The sequence below is a fragment of the Lactuca saligna genome, chromosome 8 (genome assembly GCF_052625555.1).
Source record: "Lactuca saligna cultivar CGN05327 chromosome 8, ASM5262555v1, whole genome shotgun sequence".
Classification (NCBI taxonomy): domain Eukaryota; kingdom Viridiplantae; phylum Streptophyta; class Magnoliopsida; order Asterales; family Asteraceae; genus Lactuca; species Lactuca saligna.
In genome coordinates this window covers 24,176,974-24,199,207 of record NC_136424.1, presented here as the reverse complement: position 1 = coordinate 24,199,207, position 22,234 = coordinate 24,176,974, and the positions used below count along the sequence as shown (strand labels likewise).

The window sequence follows — 22,234 nt, the reverse complement described above, 5'->3', positions numbered from 1 at the left end:
CACTGCTTGTAAACTCCTTGTCTGCAAGTTTTTTATTTGATTCGGGTGCAGATTATTCATTTGTGTCTCATGAGTTTAGTAAAAAATTTAGTAAGCCTTTAGTGTCTCTAGAAGAAACATATGTGATAGAGGTAGCATCTGAAGATCATGTTAGTATAGGTCACAGTTATCATGATTTTTACATAGAGATAGACGGGGAAAGGTTTGATGTTTAGTTGTTGTCGATTGGTGTTAGAGGGTTTGATGTGATTCTTGGGATGGATTGGATCGAAAAGAACCATGCCAAGATCGTCTGTTATAGTAAGTGTTGGTGGAAGCATCGGGCAGAAGAAATATAATTATATACGGGAAGAGGAACCAACGTATGCAAAGTGTGATCACAACAATTAAAGCTCAGAAGTGTGTAAGAAAATTAAAGGTTGTGAGTAGTTTTTGCTGTACATTATGGATTCGAGAAAAGAAAAAAAGAAATTTGAGGATTTGAAAATGGTTAGAGATTTAATGGATGTTTTCCCTAATGAGCTACCCGGTTTGCCCCCAGCAAGATAGGTGTAATTTAGCATTGATTTAATTCTCGGTGCTAGCCCGATTACTAAATCTCCTTATCTCCTAACTCCTTCGGAAATGCGAGAGTTAATGTCCTAGCTTCATGAATTATTAGACAAAGGTTTCCTTCGTCTGAGTTCTTCTTAATGGAGTGTCCCAGTGTTTTTTGTAAAGAAGAAAGATAGTTCCATGCGAATGTGTGTAGATTACCAAAATCTCAACAAGGTCACCATCAAGAACAAGTACCCATTGCCAAGTATAAATTATATGTTTGACAAGTTTCAATGGGCGGATTATTTTCTAAAGATCGATCTCTGATTCGGGTATCATCAAGTGCGGGTGGAGAGAAGCGATGTAGAGAAGATGGTGTTTAGAACCCGTTACGGTCATTATTAGTTTCTTGTGATGTCATTTGGTCTAATAAATGCTTCCACTATATTCATGGACCTCATGAATCAATTGTGTGTTACGGTTATTATGAGTTTCTTGTGATATCATTTGGTCTAATAAATGCTTTCACTATATTCATGGACCAGTTTCTTGTGATATCATTTGGTCTAATAAATGCTTTCACTATATTCATGGACCTCATGAATAGATCTTTCTTTGAATCAACTATGTAGGCCTAAAACACAGTTTTCACAAAATTTAACTACTAATTAATTGAATAAAAATGCATGAACATGTGATGATATTTGGTGACCACCTTAATTAACAACCATCTTTTAGTTTTATTCATCAATTCGAACCAACGACAATTTCAATGGCACCTTTGTTGTGATCACCAAAGAGTGCTTTCAATCACTAATAGACTTTCTTATTTATAAAGATAATAGGATCGGTTACAAAGGTATAAACCCATGTAAAATACCATATGTAACGATTTGCAATGATGAAGAAGGCACCCTTATACACCTTTAAATGTTCTTTTTTCATACCACCTATGGCGTCAAACACATGAAAGCCAAGCATTTTATAAACCTCCTCCTGCTTTAACCGATGGTTGTTCGATTATAAAACGGCCCTCAAACCAAAAACCAAATGCACCAGCAATCACACAAACATAGCAACGTAACAAATCTTACTCCTTTTCGATCAATAGTTAATTTCTGCTATGAAAATGATGAGTTCATTGAAGCTTCGGCTTCCTTTGTTGCTGATCATCATCTCTTTGACCTTTGAATCTCCGGTGGCAGGGCAGCAACATGCAATGGATATGCCGGCTCATTCATCAAGCTGGGAACCAACTCCCAAACCTTTGATACCAGGTTTACCTCCATTCCAAGTCCCCACGGCTAGACAACCGAAAAGAGTGAGATGCCTTCTTCCTTTTTTCCCGCTATGCTTCAATCTGTGGCATTCTTGTCCAATCGATTGCTCAAACCACTGTTTCATGGATTGTGTTTCCTGCAAGCCAGTTTGTAGTAAGTTGTTTTTAATTACATCTGTTCATGTCACAAAGAGATTAATAAACAAGTTAAGTTTCAATCCAATAAATTATACATATAGTAACTTGATCAGTTTATTACTTCGTACATATTAATTAAGGTTGCAATATGCCGGGAGCTGTGTGTCAAGACCCACGATTTGTAGGAGGAGATGGTGTCACATTCTACTTCCATGGTCGTAAAGATCAAGACTTCTGTCTTGTATCCGACGCCAACCTTCACATCAATGGTCACTTCATCGGAAAACGAAACCCTAAACTCACTCGTGACTTCACATGGGTGCAATCCATTGGAATATTGTTTGACGATCACAAACTCCTTGTCGAAGCCAAGAGAACGTCGACATGGGATGATAGCGAAGAACATCTTTTTATATTTTTCGACAATACTCCTCTATCCATTGAAGGGAAAAACTGGATTTATCGTAATTCGTCTCTACAGATCTCTAGAACAAGCCCGACTAATGGTATTGCAATTGAAGTAGAGAACAGTTTCAGGATTACAGCCACCGTGGTGCCGATTAGTGCGGAAGAATCAAGAGTTCATGGTTATAATATCACAGATGATGATTGTTTCGCTCATTTGGATTTAGGGTTTAGGTTTTTTAATCTAAGTGATGAAGTGGATGGGGTTTTAGGGCAAACATATGGGAGAAATTATGAGAGTAAGATTAAGGTTAGTGCGAATATGCCAGTTATGGGTGACAAACCCAAGTACTTGACGTCGGATATATTTGCTACTGATTGCCCTGTTTCCCGATTCGTTAGTCGGAATGCGATTCCAGTGTTGGATTCTGGAGAACGATTCTAGTCTGGTTTTTGAATGCAATACATGTACCAATCACAAATAAATAAAAATAAGAAATGCATTTTTAAATGCAACTCTCTCTTTTAAACCATTGTCTTTGCTTTCAAAGATAACTTTATGTTAGGGAAGAACTATACAATCAACAAATCTAATTGAAATAAACAAAAGAAATTCAAATATATATATATATATATATATATATATATATATAATACAAGAATTAGATTTATGAAAACATGCTTGAATTAATGTTGACTACACAGAAAATATATCACAAATATGTATAGACTGAGGTCTGCTTTTACAGTATCCTAAGACAAAAATTTCTCTATCTTGAGGATACAAAAACTAATTCAAGAACAAATCTTAAATCCATCGAAATTCACCATGATTCTTTTTGATATCAAGAACGATTTTTTAGAAAAAGTGTTTGTGGTTCATTAGCCTCTTAAATTATGTCATAAATCCTCCATTTATAGGCTTGCAATGGTGGTTATAAACCACCAATCGAAATTAACTGTTAAAAAACTAACTGTACTTAATCTTTTATCTAACAGAATTTGTTTTATAATTAATAAATATAAATTAATTAATGATTAATTAAATTCGGATTATATATATAAAAATATTATTTAATCAAGAAGAATCCAATGCCATATCTTTGACAATTAATATTTAATAATCCAAGAATACTTACCAACCCAATTTGACTAGTCCAACATTACAACTAAAACCCAATTTACATAACCCATTACTTGATCCATTTAAATAAATGAGTGTAACACGTCTTATAAAGTGGGATAAAGTTTTTTCTTCCACCAATGTGGGATAAGTCCCACATTGTAGTTTTGTAGACCAAAGTTCCAACACATTATACTATCTACCATTCCAACACATTATACTATCTACCACGGATAATCAACTAATCACGAGGTCTATAATACAATTATAACATAAAATCATATAGTATAATGATAGATTTTGTATTGAAATATTAGATGAGGATTCAAAAAAGATTTCTTTGAGAATCCATCAAACACAAATAGAAGTTGACATTCGATGGAAAAAGGAAAGGAACCGCATAAGCATAATAAGAAACCCAAAAATTCTGGAATAATGATCTTGTGTGCGGAAAGAATATATACCTTTTAATTTTTAAAGATCAAATGACTATTATACCCTCAAAGGCTCGAACTTATTACCGTTTCTCTTCCTTGTTTCCTGATACGATTCATAGAAACGCCTCAATTACAATTTCTTCTCCATCTCCCATCTTCTACTATCTACTCTCTAGCCACCGCCGCACCTCTCCGATCTCCGGCGCCACCTCTTCTCTACTTAGCCCTGCTCTACTCAGCTCTCCGATCAGGTAATGAATTTTACTCGACAACGTTTTTAGGGTTCTACAAAATAGTCGACGGATATCACTTTTGCTGAACTGGCCCAGTGGCCCTCAATCTGCAGCTGCTCCGGTGATCTCTTTCCAGAAACGGGTCCTTGTTTGGCGGAGACCACTTATCTGAGGTGAGTTACCCCGAATCACTGTTAGGTTCTTATTTGAGTAGACAAGGAATTTTGACAATCAATCCATCAAAAGGGATAGTGAGAAGTGAAACACTTATAAAAGGATTTTTTTTTTTTTTTTTTTTTTTGTAAGTTGACCACAATTAATGAAAACATTACCGACTCTTAATTCTTCGTTGTTTTTTCCCTCTTCGATAGTTGCCATGGCAGTCTCGTTTTCCAAAATTAACTGGTTTTCTGCTGTTTAAATTTGCTCCTCGAGTTTATTACAAACGATCCTCGTAGGCTCGTATATAATGACATCCCCTGTTTCTTTGTTCAATTTTATTGATTTTCAACGAAGATCATCATAATTACCGTTTGGATCTCCAAGAATCATGTTTTCTGAATTTGATTTTCAAGCAAGCACCCTAGCATAACAAATCAAGAACCTTTCTTTCTGCTACTAGGTGTTTGTTAAAATGCCAAAACCAGATTTTTTACATGTTACAACCATATTTGTAACCCTACACAAATTGTTTAACTGAACTCAATACAAAATCAATCTTTTAAATGTGCAAAAGTTCATATCGACTCTATGTCTCCCAGACAAAGCCGGCCATGGTCAAACCAATTTGGCACAACCAGAGCTTCTTCCTCCTATCAACATGTACACTCATCTTCATCTCTCTCCTCCCACTAACAACACAACAAGCACCTGAAGTCGCTGAAACATCCATCACCCGTTTCCAACAATACTTGAGAATAAAAACAGCTCACCCAAACCCAGACTACTCCACTGCAGTTTCCTTCCTCAATGTCTTAGCCAAATCCATCCCCAACCTCATAACCAAAACCCTCTACCTGACCACACCACAAAAACCTCTCCTTCTTATCACTTTCTTAGGCTCAAACCCTAATCTCCCATCCATCCTCTTCAACTCCCACCTTGACTCAGTCCCTGCTGAACCCTCAAAGTGGGCCCACCCACCTTTCTCTGCTATCAAAACCGATGATGGAAAAATCTTTGCTCGAGGTGCCCAAGATGACAAATGTATTGCTATCCAATACCTAGAAGCTCTCAGAAACATCATAAAAAGAGACCCTGAGTTCAAACCCATTAGGACACTTCATATATGTTATGTCCCTGATGAGGAAATCGGTGGGTTTGATGGGATGCAAAAGTTTGTGGAATCAAAAGAGTTCAAAGAAATGAACGTAGGATTCTTTCTAGATGAAGGACAAGCTTCAACTACCAATAAATATCGTGTGTTTTATGCTGATAGATCTCCATGGAATCTTGTAATCAAAGCTGTTGGAAAACCAGGACATGGATCAAAGATGTTTGATGACACTGCAATGGAGAATTTGATGAAGAGCATCGAGGTTGTGTCAAAATTTAGAGAGAATCAGTTTGATTTGGTGAAAACCGGGGTTTTAGCAAACTCCGAGGTTGTTTCTGCAAATCCGGTTTATTTAAAAGCGGGAACTCCTTCTAAAAATGGAAACTTTGTGATGAACATGCAACCTTCTGAGGCGGAAGTGGGTTATGATGTGAGGTTGCCACCAACTGTGGATCCGGATCTTTTGAAGAAACGGATTGCTGAAGAATGGGCACCTAAAACAAGGAACATGAGTTATCATATTGTGGAGAAAGGACCATTGAGAGATTATATGGGGAGACCTTTGATCACTGCAACTAATGATTCGAATCCATGGTGGAATGTTTTTAAGGATGCTGTTGAAGCATGTGGTGGGGTGCTTGAGAAGCCTGAGATTTTGTCTTCTACTACTGATGCTAGATATATAAGGCAACTTGGGATCCCGACTTTTGGATTTTCACCTATGAAGAACACCCAAATTTTGCTTCATGATCATAATGAGTATTTGGAGGAAACGGTGTTTTTGGAGGGTATTAAGGTATATGAATCCATCATCAAGTCATTGAGTTCCTTTGAGGGATGAATCTATGATCATCTTGATTACTTGTGTATTTATACATAATGTCATTTGCCCGAATTTTATGTCTCATTGTTGTATACTAACTTTTTGATACTTTGTTTCAATAAGATTAGTTTATGGTTGTGTTGTTGATGAACGTTAAGATTGAAGTTGTTGGGATCTTACTTTAGCAATCTTAATGTTATCCGAAGGGATATCAAACACTTGGTCTCATAAACAAGTGTAAAACCCAATCAACAAAGCATATAACAAACTAGAATATGAAAACACGATAAAATGACTAATAGTGAGAGCAACACATGCCAAGGCATAGGAAATGTGCATGACAAAAAAAAAATTAAAAATAAATTACTTACCAGACACGAGCATTTTACGTGGTTCCAACATTCGGAAGATGGTGCATATCACAAGGAGAAACATACGACTTATATTATTAATCAACAATAAAAAAGGGTTACAAATCACTTTCATGTGACCAAAATAAAGATACAAAACCATTCATCTACAAAAAATTGCCAATGAGGAAATACACCAAGATATATGTCAATAAAAATAATAATAATAACCTAAAAATGCCTTAAATCGTCCAAACAAAAGCTCAATCCTAGACCAAGTCATAGAACCAAGTAACCTTGAAGGGCCTAATTGGAAAATCAACAATTCAAAGGTTGGATAAGCTAGTAGCGCAAGTAACATAACTTAACACAAAATTGCTAGAATTTGTATGTCAAAACTCAAATGTTTGGATCAAAAAATTTGGACTCACTCCAATGGTCCGATACTTTGATTTTGTTGCAAGTTTGGTTTAATTTATTTTGAATTTTTTCAAAATTATGAATTTATCATATGTATTTTCATTTTCTATTCTTTATTTAATTTAACATTTTTCTAAATTAAAAAAAAAAAAAAAAAAAATCACCCCACCCCTACCGATTACTAACTCAACCACCCATTTCTCACTCCTAATAACTCCATCTCTCTCTTCATATTGTCATATAGAACCACCATCTCCAGCCAGACACCACCGCTAGCTGGAAAACCAAAACAACCGCTGACAGTCGGAACCCTAGAATTATCCAGCTTTGACTTCGTTAGAGAAAAAAATGAGAGTTGAATGGGGTAAAGAGAAATTGACATTTGTCTCCGACGATAGCTTCGTCTATCCCCTTCTCTGTCTGTGGCTAGGACTGTTTCCTCCGTCTGTACGTCATCGGTGAGAACAGGGTGAGGAGAAAACGACGATCTCCATTTATGAAGGGATGAAGCGAGAACGAAGATGACAAAACACCCAAACCAACTACGACGACGTAAAAAACCATCAGAGTCGTCCTTCTCCGACTTAGACCTTCTATTTGTTGTCATCGAAGGGGTGTTCGTTGACGGAGGCAACAAAATCCATTGTCATCGTCTGTAACCCAAGTGAGAGAGAGAGAGAGAGAGAGAGAGAGAGACGCCATTGTAGGATCTACAAACAGTAACTTGTTCAGATCTAAAACCTCCGTGGTAGGAGGTAGATCCGACTCCAGCATCTTCAAATCGAAGGGAAACAGATTTTGAGAGAAGGTGATGAATCTTCATGTCGACTTTCAGATTTGGAAGCCGTCATCAGAAATGTTTCAAGATCAGCGGAGAGTTTTCGGCGGAGGATCATCGACAGTACACCGATTGTCACATGGTCGGTCAATTTTCAGAGAGAGAGAGAGAGAGATTTTATCTTTGTTTTATTTTTAATTGTTTTTTAATTATTGTAATAAAAGAAATTTTAAAAATAAAATAATAAGGACAAGTTCATCATTATAAAAAATTTCAAAATTTTTGAATCAAACTACCAAACATATAAGTTATGAAATTTGATATACCATATGAACCATTCTTACAATTGTGTCTCATTTAAATTTCTTAAAGAGTTGTGAAAAGAAAGCGTTATGTATCATCAAAAACAACAATTTTGTGATGGAAGCCTTATCAGATAAACTTAACTCCATATTTTTAGGACAAAAGAAACATGTCAAATAATCTTGTAATTTTCAAATATATCATAAGGTGAATGTATGTATTTTCTTTCTTGGTTGTTTTTTATTGTTCCAAATACAATTTTCAATGTTCTCTCTTCCCTCTTTTGTTTAAACATTATGTTATAATTATAAAAATAACATAAAATTCGTAGAACACGACTACGCAATATATATATATAAATATATATATATATATATATATATATATATATATATATATATATATATATATATATATATATATATATATATATATATATATATATATATAAACAAGTAGAAGGATTAGTTAGAAAAGCTTCAAAGTTCAAACCGTTTGGTATTTGTAAAGGGAAGTACAGGTGTACTACATTCGTAGTAGTACAAGGTATGTGTTGAAGTTTTATTTTCATTAGATCCCAACTACCATCTCACAGTTAGGTAGATTTGGTAGTCTTTCCCACAGTTTCTTTTTAGCAGAAGTCTTTTTTTTTTTTTTTTTTTTATAATATATAAAAATGTATTCATAACAATGTGACTTTTTATTTTAATTATAAAGACATGTGGTAAATTAATTAGTTTTTGTGTTATGTTTTTGTCCACGGATGATGTCTACGTAGATTATATAGTTGTTGTGGCTTAGGCAGACAAACATTAGGGCAGGGCAACTGCCCCACAAAATTAATAACCATTGTTAAGAATTTTTATGACTTTTGCTGATAAGTTTGCAATTGTCCTTTTAAAAATTATAAGATAGAAATAGAACCTTTAAACTCAAAGTTTATACTTCTTAGACTCTTATAATTTCCATCACACCTACAAGAATTCAATATCGGTCCATATTAAAAACGTGAATCTACATAAACTCATTTGTACATTTTCATTTATATACTATAAATATCTACAAATATTTTTTAAGGGAACTGAATTTGCCACTCATGCTTTTTATCCATCTATGGAAAAACTAAGTTATTGGCAGAAATGTCCCTTATTTTAATTGAGAGAGAGAGAGACCTTGAATATGTTTCCAAATAACAAAGGCACTCCTTCGTTTTTCGTTCTTTGTTCTTCCTTCCTCACTTCTTCAAAAATTGCCATTAAATAGATTATTACGATCACAAAATATGAGACGATTTCCCTCTAAATGGCAAAACAAAATCCTCTTCAAACCCTATAAACAAGGGATGCACTAAATTTCAATCGATTAAACCATGGTTTGAATCGATTAATCTGCATTGATAGTGTGAAAATCAAGTCTATTTTAATCAGAGCTCAAATCAATTGTATTGAAAGTTTTTTTTGTTGTGTGGGATTTCTTCCTTTATTTTTTTAGCTGTGCAATTTCTTTATGTTTTTTTTGGTATACGGTTTTTTCATGTGCTTTTTTCCTCATATGCTTTCTTCCACCATGTATTTGTGTATGTTTCCCCGTCTAATACGTGGTTATATTCTTTTCATGCTTTTTGTTCTATTGAATTTAACAAATGAATGTAAGCAAACAATTGTTTTTTCATGTTCATTTTTGGATAAATCACTAGAATCCTTAAGAAGCATTATAATCAGACTAGAGAGTATTGATGACCTTCAGATGTGTTTCTTAATAAAGTATTTGTTATGTGGATGTATGAATGTTTCTTAATAAAGTATTTGTTATGTGGATGTATGAATGAATTACATGCATTGTTTTCACTAAAGTATTTTGTATATAAAAGTATATTTTGTATCAAATTTTAATTTAGTTTCATCGTTAGATTGTGACATATATATTTCAATAGAAGTATAACTAAAAAAATGTATTTATTTATTATCATATATTAAAAATCAAACAAATGTAATAAATGTAATAGTTGTTTCAACAAAAAAAATTATAAAATAGATAAGACTTGAGGTTAAAAATTATTATGCATTGCAAAAAAAAAATAGTATATATATACAAAAAAGCTACCATTGATATTCATTTTTGCAATTTAACCATCCAAACTTGAAACTTGTTATTGTATGTGTTTACCTGAAAAATGAATCAAATTGCAAATAATAACCGGTTTTAATGGTTAAATTGCAATAAATAAATAAATAACAAAAAATCAATGATAATTTTTTTATCAATAAAATCAAAATATAAAGATTTTTATTTATATTCAAAATGTCTTTACAAATATTGGATTACTCAGTTTTCCTAAAGTATAACTATTCTGAAATTAGTTTTGTTAAGAAAAATCATTTGAGATAATGGACATGTGGATTAGGGGCACTCTCTACGATTTGTAATTTCTTTTCTTTTTTTATTTTTATTTTTGTTTAGTGAGAAAAAATTGTTAGACTGCTAATGAACACAATCTAATATAATTCTTCCAATACAACAACTTACGACATTGTGCGTGTAATCCAATAGTGCAAAGTTATTTTTTATAGAATTAACATTGGGAACGACAAATTAGTATCTTAATTCTTAAACATCGTAAAGACGAAAGCCGTCCTAGATTTGTTTTGGTTTGAGATCGAAAAATATGGAATTATGTTAAAGTGACTAATTTGTCCTTAACAATGGTTTTACTAATATATCCTTTTCAATGTTTATTATTATTATTATTATTATTATTATTATTATTATTATTATTATTATTATTATTATTATTATTATTATCACATAAATATAGCAATATATTTAATTTTGTTTTTGGAAAATATGAAATTTTACTGTTCAATTGGGGTCTTATTAAAAAAAAAAAAAAAAAAAAAAAAAAAAAAAAAAAAAAAAAAACAACGGTACAGCGAAAAGTAAAAGTTTTGGGTTATATATATATATATATATATATATATATATATATATATATATATATATATATATATATATATATATATATATATATATATATATATATATATATATATATATATATATATATTAAGTTATAATATTTTTGTCATGCACATTAACTTTATTTTTTATGTAGTCGGCATCCTATATGAAAAATAAAAGACATAAAAACTAATGATCATAAATCAAAAAGAAAATTACAAATTTAACCAACTACATTAATTACTTTATAGAAAATAGCCATAAAAAACTCAAAATTGCAAATATAACTACTAAAATCGCAGATGGGAATAAGTCATCTGCAATTTCGCAATATCATCTGCGAACGTACAAGTGGGTAAAGCACGTTGTACGTTCGCAGGTGATGGTTTTATATCGCAGATGGATATAGTCCATCTGCGATTTTCTCTAAGTATCATTTGCGATTTTTCGTTTTTTTTTTTTATTTTTTATTTTTTTTTTATTTTTTTATTTTTTTAACGACGAAATTGTCCATCTGCGATTTTCTCTAAGTATCATTTGCGATTTTTCGTTTTTTTTTTGTTTAACGACGAAATTGATAGAGTTTGATTATGAAATTGATGGGATTTGACAACGAAACAACCTTATTTTATATAAACTTTTTCAAAAATTATCAATTTTGTTGTTATTTATTTAGAAAATTAATTTGTTGAAAACCTCTCTAAAAGAATGTATGAATATTTGATTTGCATTGTAACTAGTGGGAGGTGAAAAGTTTTTTTAAACAAATCTTGAATATGTATGCCCCTATTAATATCAGTTTCGTAGTGAAAAAAAAAATCACAGATGATATTCAAAGGAAATCGCAGATAGACATTATCTATATTCTATATGCGATTTTAGGATGAAATATGACATATATATACAGCGAAATTTAAATTAAAAAAAAAATATCAACATACAAGTGGCTAAAGCATATATGTCCTTTAGAAATGAGATAACGAAATCGTAGATGATTTATTCCCATCAGTGATTTTAGTGATTATATTTGCAATTTTGAGTTTTTTTTTTTTTTTTTTTTTTCCACAAACTAAGTGTATTTGGTTAAATTTATAATTTTCTATAAATCAAATCAATACACTAATAACAAATTAATTAAATATAGAATCCTACTCGAAGGTTGAAACTTTCGTCCAACGGAACGGATACCATAAGTCAACGAAACGGTCGTGATGGCTGACGACTACCCACCGTCACCAAACCCCCAACACCCATCCAAAACGTGTTTCCCCTTTCTCTATTTAAATATCATCCACCACCCTTCCCTTCATTTCACCCATACCCTCCAATCAATCTGTTTATCCCTTTTCAAAGTCAAATACTTTTCTTAGATTTCTTTCAGATTCATCCAACCATGTCTCAGGTATATGTAATTTTATTGTCAATGATGTTATTAGGGTTACGCGATTGAGCTGTTTTTATCCATGTTCCTTTGATGTTTTTTCTATTATCACGTTATCTGATTTCTAATTTTCATGCTCCGATCGTTTTGATTTGATCTTCTATTGGATTTTCCATTATGATCAAGGTTAACTTTTGTTTCGATCGGTCTTAAACCACTCTTAAGTTTCTGTTTATGTTATCGAGGTTTAGAGTTGGATTATTATTCAATTTTCATGGAATCAGGTAGAAATAATCTTGCTATTTGTCATTGTTTTGTCGAATAATTAGATGCTAATTTCTGGATCTTTATTTATGTTGTTTTTGGAGCTTTCCAATACAACAAGTCTCACAGACTTATGATCAATGATAATATCATTCAAAATTGACCTTTTGTTGTAAAAAACTGTCATCCTCAATCTTGATCCGTGTCAAGATTAGAAGCAACCCATCTTTTTGCCAATTGGTTTTAAACAGCTCAAATGATCCTTTACATTGTTAAATAAAATGATCTTTGTATTATGTATACAGTTTCTCTTTAACAAACAACTTACAAATCTATTTCAATGGGAATGCAGACTGTTGTTCTTAAGGTTGGCATGTCATGTGGTGGCTGTGTTGGGGCTGTGAAGAGGGTTCTTGGCAAAATGGAAGGTTTGTTCCCTAAATAACAATCAAGATTTGAAATTTGTAACTCAAGATATTCCAAATCAGATTCTAAGTTTGTTATAAAATTAATAATAATTCAGGGGTGGAAACTTTTGACATTGATCTTGAGCAACAAAAGGTGACAGTGAAGGGTAATGTGCAGCCAGATGCAGTTCTACAGACTGTTTCCAAGACAGGGAAGAAAACCGAGTTCTGGCCAGTTGAAGCAGCATCTGCTGTTGCTTAATCTACAAGTAGCAATGGATTCTGGAACTTGATATTACATTCTGTAGTTTGTTTTTATTTGTGTTTGTTCTAATTAATGTAAAGCTAAAACTATTATGTCACTATAACATTTGGTATTTTGAACTTGAGAATAAATGACAGCATAATTCTTATGTTGTGATATCTCAGATAAGCTTGGTTTCATCTTTATTCTCTGTGTGTTTAAATTTAATTGAAATTTTTATTAATCAATAATGTTGGATGTTGGATTTGGGAGCTTCATGTCATATACACCATTTGGCTTAGACCACTAGGGCCTAAGGGAACATTCTATTATATCCAAAACAAATGGCCAAAGGAATTTGAACATTTGAATATTTGATCAAAGACCTCAATGTGAAGAAAGAAAAAACACAAAAGGATAGATCATCTTCATCAATTGTTAGCAATAAATATGTGAAGGTGTTGGATTCAGGATCTTAGTGTCATTTAACATCAAAAGTCAGGGATCTTTTGTATGACTAAAAGGAAAGTAACACTACCGTTTTGGCAGATAATTATTGTGAGTGCGAAAAAAAGACGTGAAGAAGACGAAGATGCTGATGAACAAGATAGATGGTTAGAAGATGGAAAAGCCATCCCATGATTCCTATTAATGCTCTTGTGCATATTTGTATTGGGCAAAATATAAGGAAACAAATATACCACTAGAATAACTAATGGGCAGTTGCTAATATAGGCTCCTGTAAAATTTATAAATGACACCCCCTCATACTCAAGGAGGATTGTGAAAAATGACTAGAGTCTCGGCATTATTGGAGACCTAAAGAAGGTGAACCGGGTGACCAACAACACGGATGAAATTTGAACCCTCAACTTCAAGGAGGGAGGGTAACACCGGATACCGTTGGGTTAGAAACCCTTTGGTACTAGTCGTTATTCACATAGAAAATACTTACCACTCCACATCATCTATATAATTTATTTTTTTATTTATTTTAATTACATAATTTTAATAAAAAGACAATCTTTTCTTTAAAACAGCATAATTTTTTTAATTACATAATGTTAATAAAAACACAACCTTTTTTTAAACAAGATAATTTTGTAATTACATAACTTTAATAAAAACACAACCTTTATTTTTTAAAAATAGGAAATTTATCATTGAACAAAATAAAAATTACATTACTAAATGGAAAATAAGAATTACATTAATAACCCAAAAACGATAAAAAAAAATGTTATGCTAAAATTAAAAATTACATTAAAACGTAAAAATTGGAAACCGACTCGTCCCCATCATCTTGGTTATTTTTCCTCACATAAATGTGCGCGTATCGAGTGTTTTATATATTGTCATTTCTTCTTGAGCATACCAAAAGCCCGTTCAACATCCTTCATTGTAGATTCTTGTGCTAACTTGAACAATTTCATTTTTTCATCTTATGGATATGTATATATGATTTGACAGTAACATACTCTGGATATATCCATCTCCAAGGTAATACATAAATTTGTATTCATTTACATTCACAACATATGGAAATTCATGTGATTTCCCTACAAAATTCTATTGAATATCGATGACGCATATAGTACATTCAAGTCAAGTGACCTTGCCATGCCAAAGAAAGCATGCCAAAACCATAGATCGTTTAACACTAATGCTTTTAACATTATAGTCGGTACTCCATGACCACCCTTTGTGAATTGACCTCGTATGCATCCGAACAATTTTCCCACTCCAACTATGTATAATCAATGCTACAAAGCATTCCTAGGAAACTTTGTGTACTTTCATGTGTAGGGAAATTTAGGGTTTATGGTGGAGATCTGGATACCAACTTGGATCGTGATATCACTTTCCGAACTGATATTTCTACCCTATGCATGTGTTACAAGAAATTCAGCCTAGGAAAATCCAAGTGGACACTTACGATTCTAGGTACAGAAATCGTAAGCCAATATGCTAGAGGATTCTGTGAAAGTATGATAAAACGAGAGCTTAAGATCGTAACCCTTTTATGAAGAGGAAGAGTTGTTTATATATTAAACGAGATTAGGGTTGGGCCGTCATTAGTTGCTTTGGAAGCAAGTCATGATAATCCGGATTTAATGAAGATTTAGGGTTACCAAAACTCTGCCCCTTGGAACCGCTAGGGGCGCTGCCCCTAGACCCCGCCAAATGGGCGTTGCCCCGAACCCCCGACTAGTCGGTCGAACCAGCTTGTAATTCGATCTTATACATGCGTGCACTCCGCGCAACCCCGTACATATATTAGAGTACAAATTATGAAACCCCTTAGCTCACATGTTAATTCCAGTTACTTAAAATAACATGGTAACACTAAAATCACCAACATCATGTGCAACATACAACTATCCAACGTCACTTCTCATAGGCATCTACAAATATATTTCATTGTATATGTCTAAAATACACCCACTAAAGTTGTATACACATTCTTGGACAGTTCTTTCAAACAATCATCTTTTGCATCGGCGATGTTCCTGCATCCCAAAATCCTAACTACCACAGTACACTTTTGTATAGGACTAAAACCTAGTCTACCTCTAGCATCGTATCTCCATTGAAAGTATTTGTAATTCGCTTCTAAATCATTCATTATACACATGAATAAACGTTTATTGATACGAAAGCGACATTTGAATCAAGCATTGTTATATAGGCAATCATCAGCAAAGTAATCATGTACCAAAAGTGTGTGTGCATCCTCATGATTCCTATGGATTGAATTTCTAGTCCTCTTGATGGTGTTTGAACTTTCGCATTCTTGACACATTACGCAACTGTTGCATCCATTAATGAGTGAAAATACATATCATTGTCATCGGACGAAGAAGAAAATGACGAATTGCTCATCATTTTTTGATGTTTGACGAATGAATAATTTTGTATATGGAGATATAATTGGTGTTTTGTGGTGTATGATTCAAATGGTATAACTTGTGTTTATAGATTAATTGGGTAGTGTGTTATTTGATTTTTTTAAATCCCAAACGATCATATGACCATTTTATTTTCTCTCTTCATTGTAACACAACGTGCTTCACGGATCTTCATATTTACATAGCTCAAGGGTGGTGTAGCATGGTTACTTACGTGTGACTTAGCTATGCCATCACGCTACACATGTGTTTGCATAACACTTCATATAACCTAAAAGGGACCCGTATCAGAGAGAAGTCGACACAAATCTCAACATGTTTTGTGTGCTCATGAAAAGCATCATTGTTGGCAATATGGATTGCTCTATGGTTGCCGAATCAAACAACAATAAGATATGGTTGTGGGGCACCCATATCAAAGAGAAGCCACCATCGCCATAATAGTTTTTGAGCAGCAGGACCTCGATGCTCAGCTTCAATACTTTGGTTTTGGACTAAGGGATGCTTCTTGCTACATCATGAAACAAATGAGTCACCAAGAAAGAAAAAAATAGCATGCCGTCGAACATTAATCAGTGGCATCACCATCTTGCATCAGAAAATATATGAAGCTCAAGAGATGATGCAGAATGGAATATAACCTATGAAACATAGTGCATTTAATGTTTCTTAAAATTTTCAAATCAACACTATAATGAGAAGTCTGAGGAGCTACCATAAACCAAGTAAGACTATATATGACATATAGGCTCGTGCGAGCGACAATAAGATAAACTAGAGATCTCACCAACCGACGTAAGAGTATGGTATTAAGTATAAGGGAACCATCGTTGGGTGTGAGTCTAAATTTTGTCTCAAAATGTGTAAAGGAGACCTTAGAGTCGTTGAGACCCGCACGAGAAATAAGATTAGAAGCATATTTGGCTTGCAATTAGATGCCAATATCATGAACAAGCACATCTAGTCCTAGTAAGTAGTGAAGTGGTCCAAAATCTTTCATCTCAAAATGTTGGTGTAGAGAGTCTTTCAAAGAGGCGATGTCCTCAACATCGCTGTTGTAATAATCATGTCATCAACATATAATAAAAGAAACATAGTACCAATATCAATAGTTTTGGTGAAGATTTCAGAATCATAATTGCTAGAAATAAAACCTAGTGAACATACGTGTTCATGTAACACTAACTTTCTTGAACCAAGCCTAAGGGGATTGTTTTAGCCCATAGAGGGCTTCGTGAAGATACATGTTCATGCATCACTAAATTTCTTGAACCAAGACTAAAGGGCTTGTTTTAGCCCGTAGAGGGCTTTGTGTAAGCAACAAACATGAGCATGAAGATGTTGAACCTTAGTATGAGTGGAAAATAAAATAGAATAACAATAGTTATCAACGCATTAAAAACCTTGGCAGGTTTTTGAATAAATATATACCGAAGTATACTTTTATGTTCATTGTTGAACAATATGTTCGACTCATAAACTCCAATCACAAATGACTAAAAATGGCTCAATGGCTGACACTTGCTATACAATCTACACCTAAAAACAAATAAAACTTAACCCGAATAAAATCTCATACAATGTACGTCTTCTGGGAGCTCTTCGGACCCCGTTTCTTACGAGGGTTAGAAGTGGTCATGCAAGAAAACGCATTCACAAGTTCAGAATCCTCATCATTCATCAAAATCTTGGCTTTAGTAGGATCCTTAAGCAGTAATTTTGCCACAAGATATCCTGCAATTGTCCATGTCTGAAACAAACGCGATTGTTTCCCTATAAATCTTGCTCTTTTTGTGTCATAATATTCAGGCCATTTGTCTTTACCCAATCTCTCTTCTGCTATCTTCACTGCTCTTTCTGCTATTTCTGGCCTTCCCATCTTGATACATGCCACTGTAAGCTGCAAATCAAAACCAAAAACTCAGTTTACACAATTCATGTTGATATTATGTTGAAATTTAGTCAATTTGACCCAAAAAAAACTCGATACCATTTCAGAAACGTTTATATAATACCTGCCAGAGTAAAGTAGGCCATGAGCCTCCATTGTGGTATGACCAAGGCCTGAAAAACTCCACAATAAAGAATTATGAATTTTTCATAGTAAATGTAAATACAAGGTATTTTGTAGACTTTATCAAAAAGAATAACATTAGAACAGAGGTGTTACGTGTTCTTGGGATCAGAACCCGTGATAATTTGCCATTCTTGACCTTCAAGGGCAGGATAACAAATCTTGAAAGGCATATCTGCCACTAAATCTGCCCATTTTGCTTCAATAAGATCCAAAATCGCATGTGATTGATCAACTGTAACCAAACTACTCACAACAGACCAAAAATTCCCCAAAGAGAAAAACCTAAAATCCATATGAGCAGGTTGCAGGTTTCCAATAAGATATCCACCTCTATTTGGCATCCATTCCACTAACCATGGAGAGATTTGATCTGGATAAATGTTAAACTTATTAACAGCATCGTAAGAATACTCTTCAGTCTTGTATCGATAGATTTCATTAAGCTTTTTCATATCTATCCAGTAATATTCTCGTATATGAAAAGATAATGCAACAAGACGATTGTTTAAAGCTATAATCAAGTCTGTCGATCCTTCTTCTTGCGCAAGCATCTCTCGTGCACATAATAAAGCTGAGTAAAATAAAGATTGGATTTCAAGAGGGTGACCATGAATCCCCATACGCCTATCGATCATACAAGGTCCATCTGCTACTAATAAAGTAGGAAACATATCGAATCCATCAGCGAGACATAGCTTTAGAATCATCTTGATTCCAGTTTGAACATCGATTCTTTCCTGGAGTGATAAATCTCCGGAACTTTTTCCATATGCGCGTAACAGTATAATCCACCATAACCCTAAAAAAAAAGGGGGTTCGTGTTTAGAAAAGATAAAGAAATGGGCGAATGGCATAGTGGTAATTACCGGAATCCACAGGGGCAACACGGCCAATAGCAGCCTCTCCGAAATCAGGGTCTAGAACTTCTTCGGTTGCAGTGTCGTCTCCTTCAAGGGGTACTGTACGGACCTTGAAACTTGCAGGCATTAATCCTTGCCCAGGGCTATGGCAATCCATTGTTTTCTCCCAGCTCTAGAAACAAGAAATTTAAACTGAAATGATGATTGATCTTGAAAAACAGAAGAAAAGAAGATGAAAGATGAAATGTTGGGTACTTGGAGTTGAAGTGTGTGAAGGATGAAACTGCGGACAATGTCGTATTCCCCTTTTAATAAGAAAGCTATACCAGAAGGTATGAAGTCGCGAATGAAAACTTGATCGTAGTTAAGTACACTAGAGCTTGTGGGGTCTTTTGCGGCTATTGTACCAATAGGACTACCACAATAGTTTACCATTGAATCACGAAGTAGGTCCCATGCTTCGTCTTCAATCGTGTCAGATGTTGAATCGTCCTTTTCTTTCTTCAATTTATGAATGTCCTTTGAATCCGAGAGGTTTGGTGGATGATTTGTGTCTTCAATAGTGTTGAACTGTTTGGGATTATCCACAACCCATGTATCGTTTGCATCTTCAGCAGTGAGTCCACTAACACTTTCAGAAGTCTGGCATTTACAACTAAAATGATGAAATGATCGTCGATTTTGGATGGTTTCATGGCGGATGCTAGGAGTTGTAGGAAACTGGCGACAAGTATGAACATTTGAGCACCTGAAGAATCGAATGGCATTTGAGCGGCTTCTCTTTTTACATTTTGTGATGGACCCATGAGAATATGTTAATAAGTTGGAACAAGGGTTAGGGTAGAAGAGTCGAGGTGTAGCCCCACAGAAGACTTGAAGAATTGATTCAGAAGAAATCATGGCAACACCTAAAACAAGAGCATTGATTTAATCGCCTTTAACAAAATTTAGGGAACTCTGTATTTCGGCTATGTGCGTTGCATTAATTTATGACGAATCAATATATAAATGGGAAAAAAATCATTACTGCAATTGGAACAGAATCAACAAATCGATATATGAATATCTTTTAACCTAATTCAGCGCAAGATGCATGTACTTAAATAACAAGTGCAGAAAACCCCTTTATAATTCCGCCAAACATTACGATTTAGTTCGAGATTTTTCCCTTAAATCATCAAAATCCCATTTTCGAGAAAGTAAGAAACATCATTTGGGAGTTGGGTTCTGAACAAAAACAATGTAATCTTGTGAAATTGAAGAAATTTTAGGAAAAATACTACAAATTTACCTTCGTGAATAGATGTTGGATACTGAAATCAGAGACTTGAATCGATGGAAGAGTAACAATCTGTAATACCCAGTTAATCAATCGCCGATTTCCGAGTATATCGCGCAATCTATTGAAGAATGGGGTTGAAACAAGTGTAAAACGAGAAAAACGAAAACTTGAACGCATGAACAATAGAAGAACTAAATGCGCTAGTGTTCTGTTTCTGGCCATACATGTCTCCGTTCCGCACTTTATAAGAAAATTCTATTTTCGAAAATTCAAATATCGTTTGAGAAAAATCACACAATTAATATTTCGTATTCAAAAGCATTTAAAATCATTTTGACAAAATTATAATTTCTTTATTTACAACAATAAATGAACATTATAGATATCTTTCCGAATATAATACATAGTCCAATATTTTATATTGTATTAGCAAAAATGTTTAAAATGATCCAAATGAAAACACTATGAATGAACTTTATTATAATTAAAATAACTTTTATGAATTAAAAATAAAATAAAAGTATAATATCAACATACGTAGTATTTTGCCATAAGTAACTTCTGTTGGCAATATGAAAGTGATGGATATTCCACGTGAACAAAAAGTAAAGGGCAAGTTTAAGTAACGTGTAGAAATGTTATGGTCCACTCGTGTATGGATAAACTTGCTATTTTTGTCATGAAATTAGACCAATCCAATATGAGATTCACATCTTTAAGATTAAATTACCTGAGTGGTCCTATGGTTTAGGCAATTTGTATTTGCTTCATAACTTATTTTTCAAACTCAAAAAGTCGTTATTGTTTGTTTTTGTTATAACGCTTGATATTGTCTTACATAAAAAAACTATTTTCCCTTGATTTTTTAATTTATTTAAATAAACACACCCTCAACCTCACTCCCTCATCTTACCTTACCTACCCTACTTTTTTTTCCTATTTAAATAATTATCTTTTTACGTAAGATAAGGACCAAACGCATGACAAAAACAAACAATATGGACCAAACGTGTAACAATAACAAACAGTAGGGATATTCTGAGTTAAAAAAATAAGTTAAGGAACAAGCGTCCAATTATCTGAAACCATAGGGACCATTCGTGTAATTTACTCTATCTTTAATTTTAAATTTTAATTGATAATTGATGATTCAAATATACCTAACAAAACTTATACACTAGCGAGAAACGAGAAACGTATCTCGTTGAGACTCATGACACATCTAAAATCTAAATGTGTTTGGCACTAGACTTTTGAAAGTTTTTAAGTAGAGATGGTAACGGGGCTTTGGAATCGTGAGGACTTGGGATGAGCAGCGGACCGAACCCGGAATGGACCGGCCCGAAGACCGAAAACCCAAAGACCAAAAACCCTAATAACAAGAGTTCTACAACGAAAGAGAACTTGTGTGTATGGAAGGTGAAGAACGATTGAATAATGACCCGAACAAGTAATTCCAAGCTTTAAATATCTGGGTCATTTCCAACCCGAGGATCCACATGTTAACCCAAACACATATCAAACTTAGGGCCGACCCATGGGCCTGGGCGACTGCCCTGTCCCCCCAAACGCCAAAGGGCCCCGTATTTATACCTATTATTGGGTTATATTAGTTGCAGCCCATATTTTTTCAAGCCTATATTAATCACAACCCATATTTTTTTTAAGCCTATATTAATCACAGCCCATATTTTGTGAACTATTTTTCTATTTTGTTAAGAGTATAAAATGGAATATGACTTATTGATTT

The 22,234-nt window shown here is 33.7% G+C and overlaps 3 protein-coding genes across 4 annotated transcripts; 2 read left to right on the top strand and 1 right to left on the bottom strand.

Moving 5' to 3' along the window:
- The first annotated feature begins 1,594 nt into the window (after positions 1-1,594).
- On the top strand, positions 1,595-6,402 carry LOC145009481 (uncharacterized). The gene is made up of 6 exons (XM_078968171.1): positions 1,595-1,970; positions 2,095-2,803; positions 3,246-3,258; positions 3,989-4,170; positions 4,266-4,325; positions 4,880-6,402. The coding sequence occupies exons 1-6, from the start codon at positions 1,661-1,663 to the stop codon at positions 6,267-6,269; spliced, it is 2,664 nt and encodes an 887-aa protein (XP_078824297.1). The 5' UTR covers positions 1,595-1,660; the 3' UTR covers positions 6,270-6,402.
- A 5,942-nt stretch (positions 6,403-12,344) lies between these two features.
- Positions 12,345-13,545, top strand: ATX1 (homolog of anti-oxidant 1). 2 transcript variants are annotated; one of them, XM_078971613.1, is made up of 3 exons: positions 12,345-12,462; positions 13,058-13,133; positions 13,229-13,545. In XM_078971613.1, exons 1-3 carry the CDS (start codon positions 12,454-12,456, stop codon positions 13,372-13,374), a joined length of 231 nt encoding a protein of 76 aa, XP_078827739.1. In that variant the 5' UTR covers positions 12,345-12,453; the 3' UTR covers positions 13,375-13,545. The 2 variants fall into 2 exon arrangements, with proteins under 2 accessions (XP_078827739.1, XP_078827738.1); XM_078971612.1 differs by lacking the exon at positions 12,345-12,462 and having other exon boundaries at positions 13,037-13,133.
- Positions 13,546-17,649: 4,104 nt separating this feature from the next.
- On the bottom strand, positions 17,650-20,714 carry LOC145008754 (alkaline/neutral invertase E, chloroplastic-like). The gene is made up of 6 exons (XM_078967363.1): positions 20,494-20,714; positions 19,458-20,110; positions 19,209-19,374; positions 18,436-19,141; positions 18,281-18,329; positions 17,650-18,165 (listed from the first exon to the last, which is right to left on the bottom strand). The coding sequence occupies exons 2-6, from the start codon at positions 20,100-20,102 to the stop codon at positions 17,839-17,841; spliced, it is 1,893 nt and encodes a 630-aa protein (XP_078823489.1). The 5' UTR covers positions 20,103-20,110; positions 20,494-20,714; the 3' UTR covers positions 17,650-17,838.
- Positions 20,715-22,234: the final 1,520 nt, after the last annotated feature.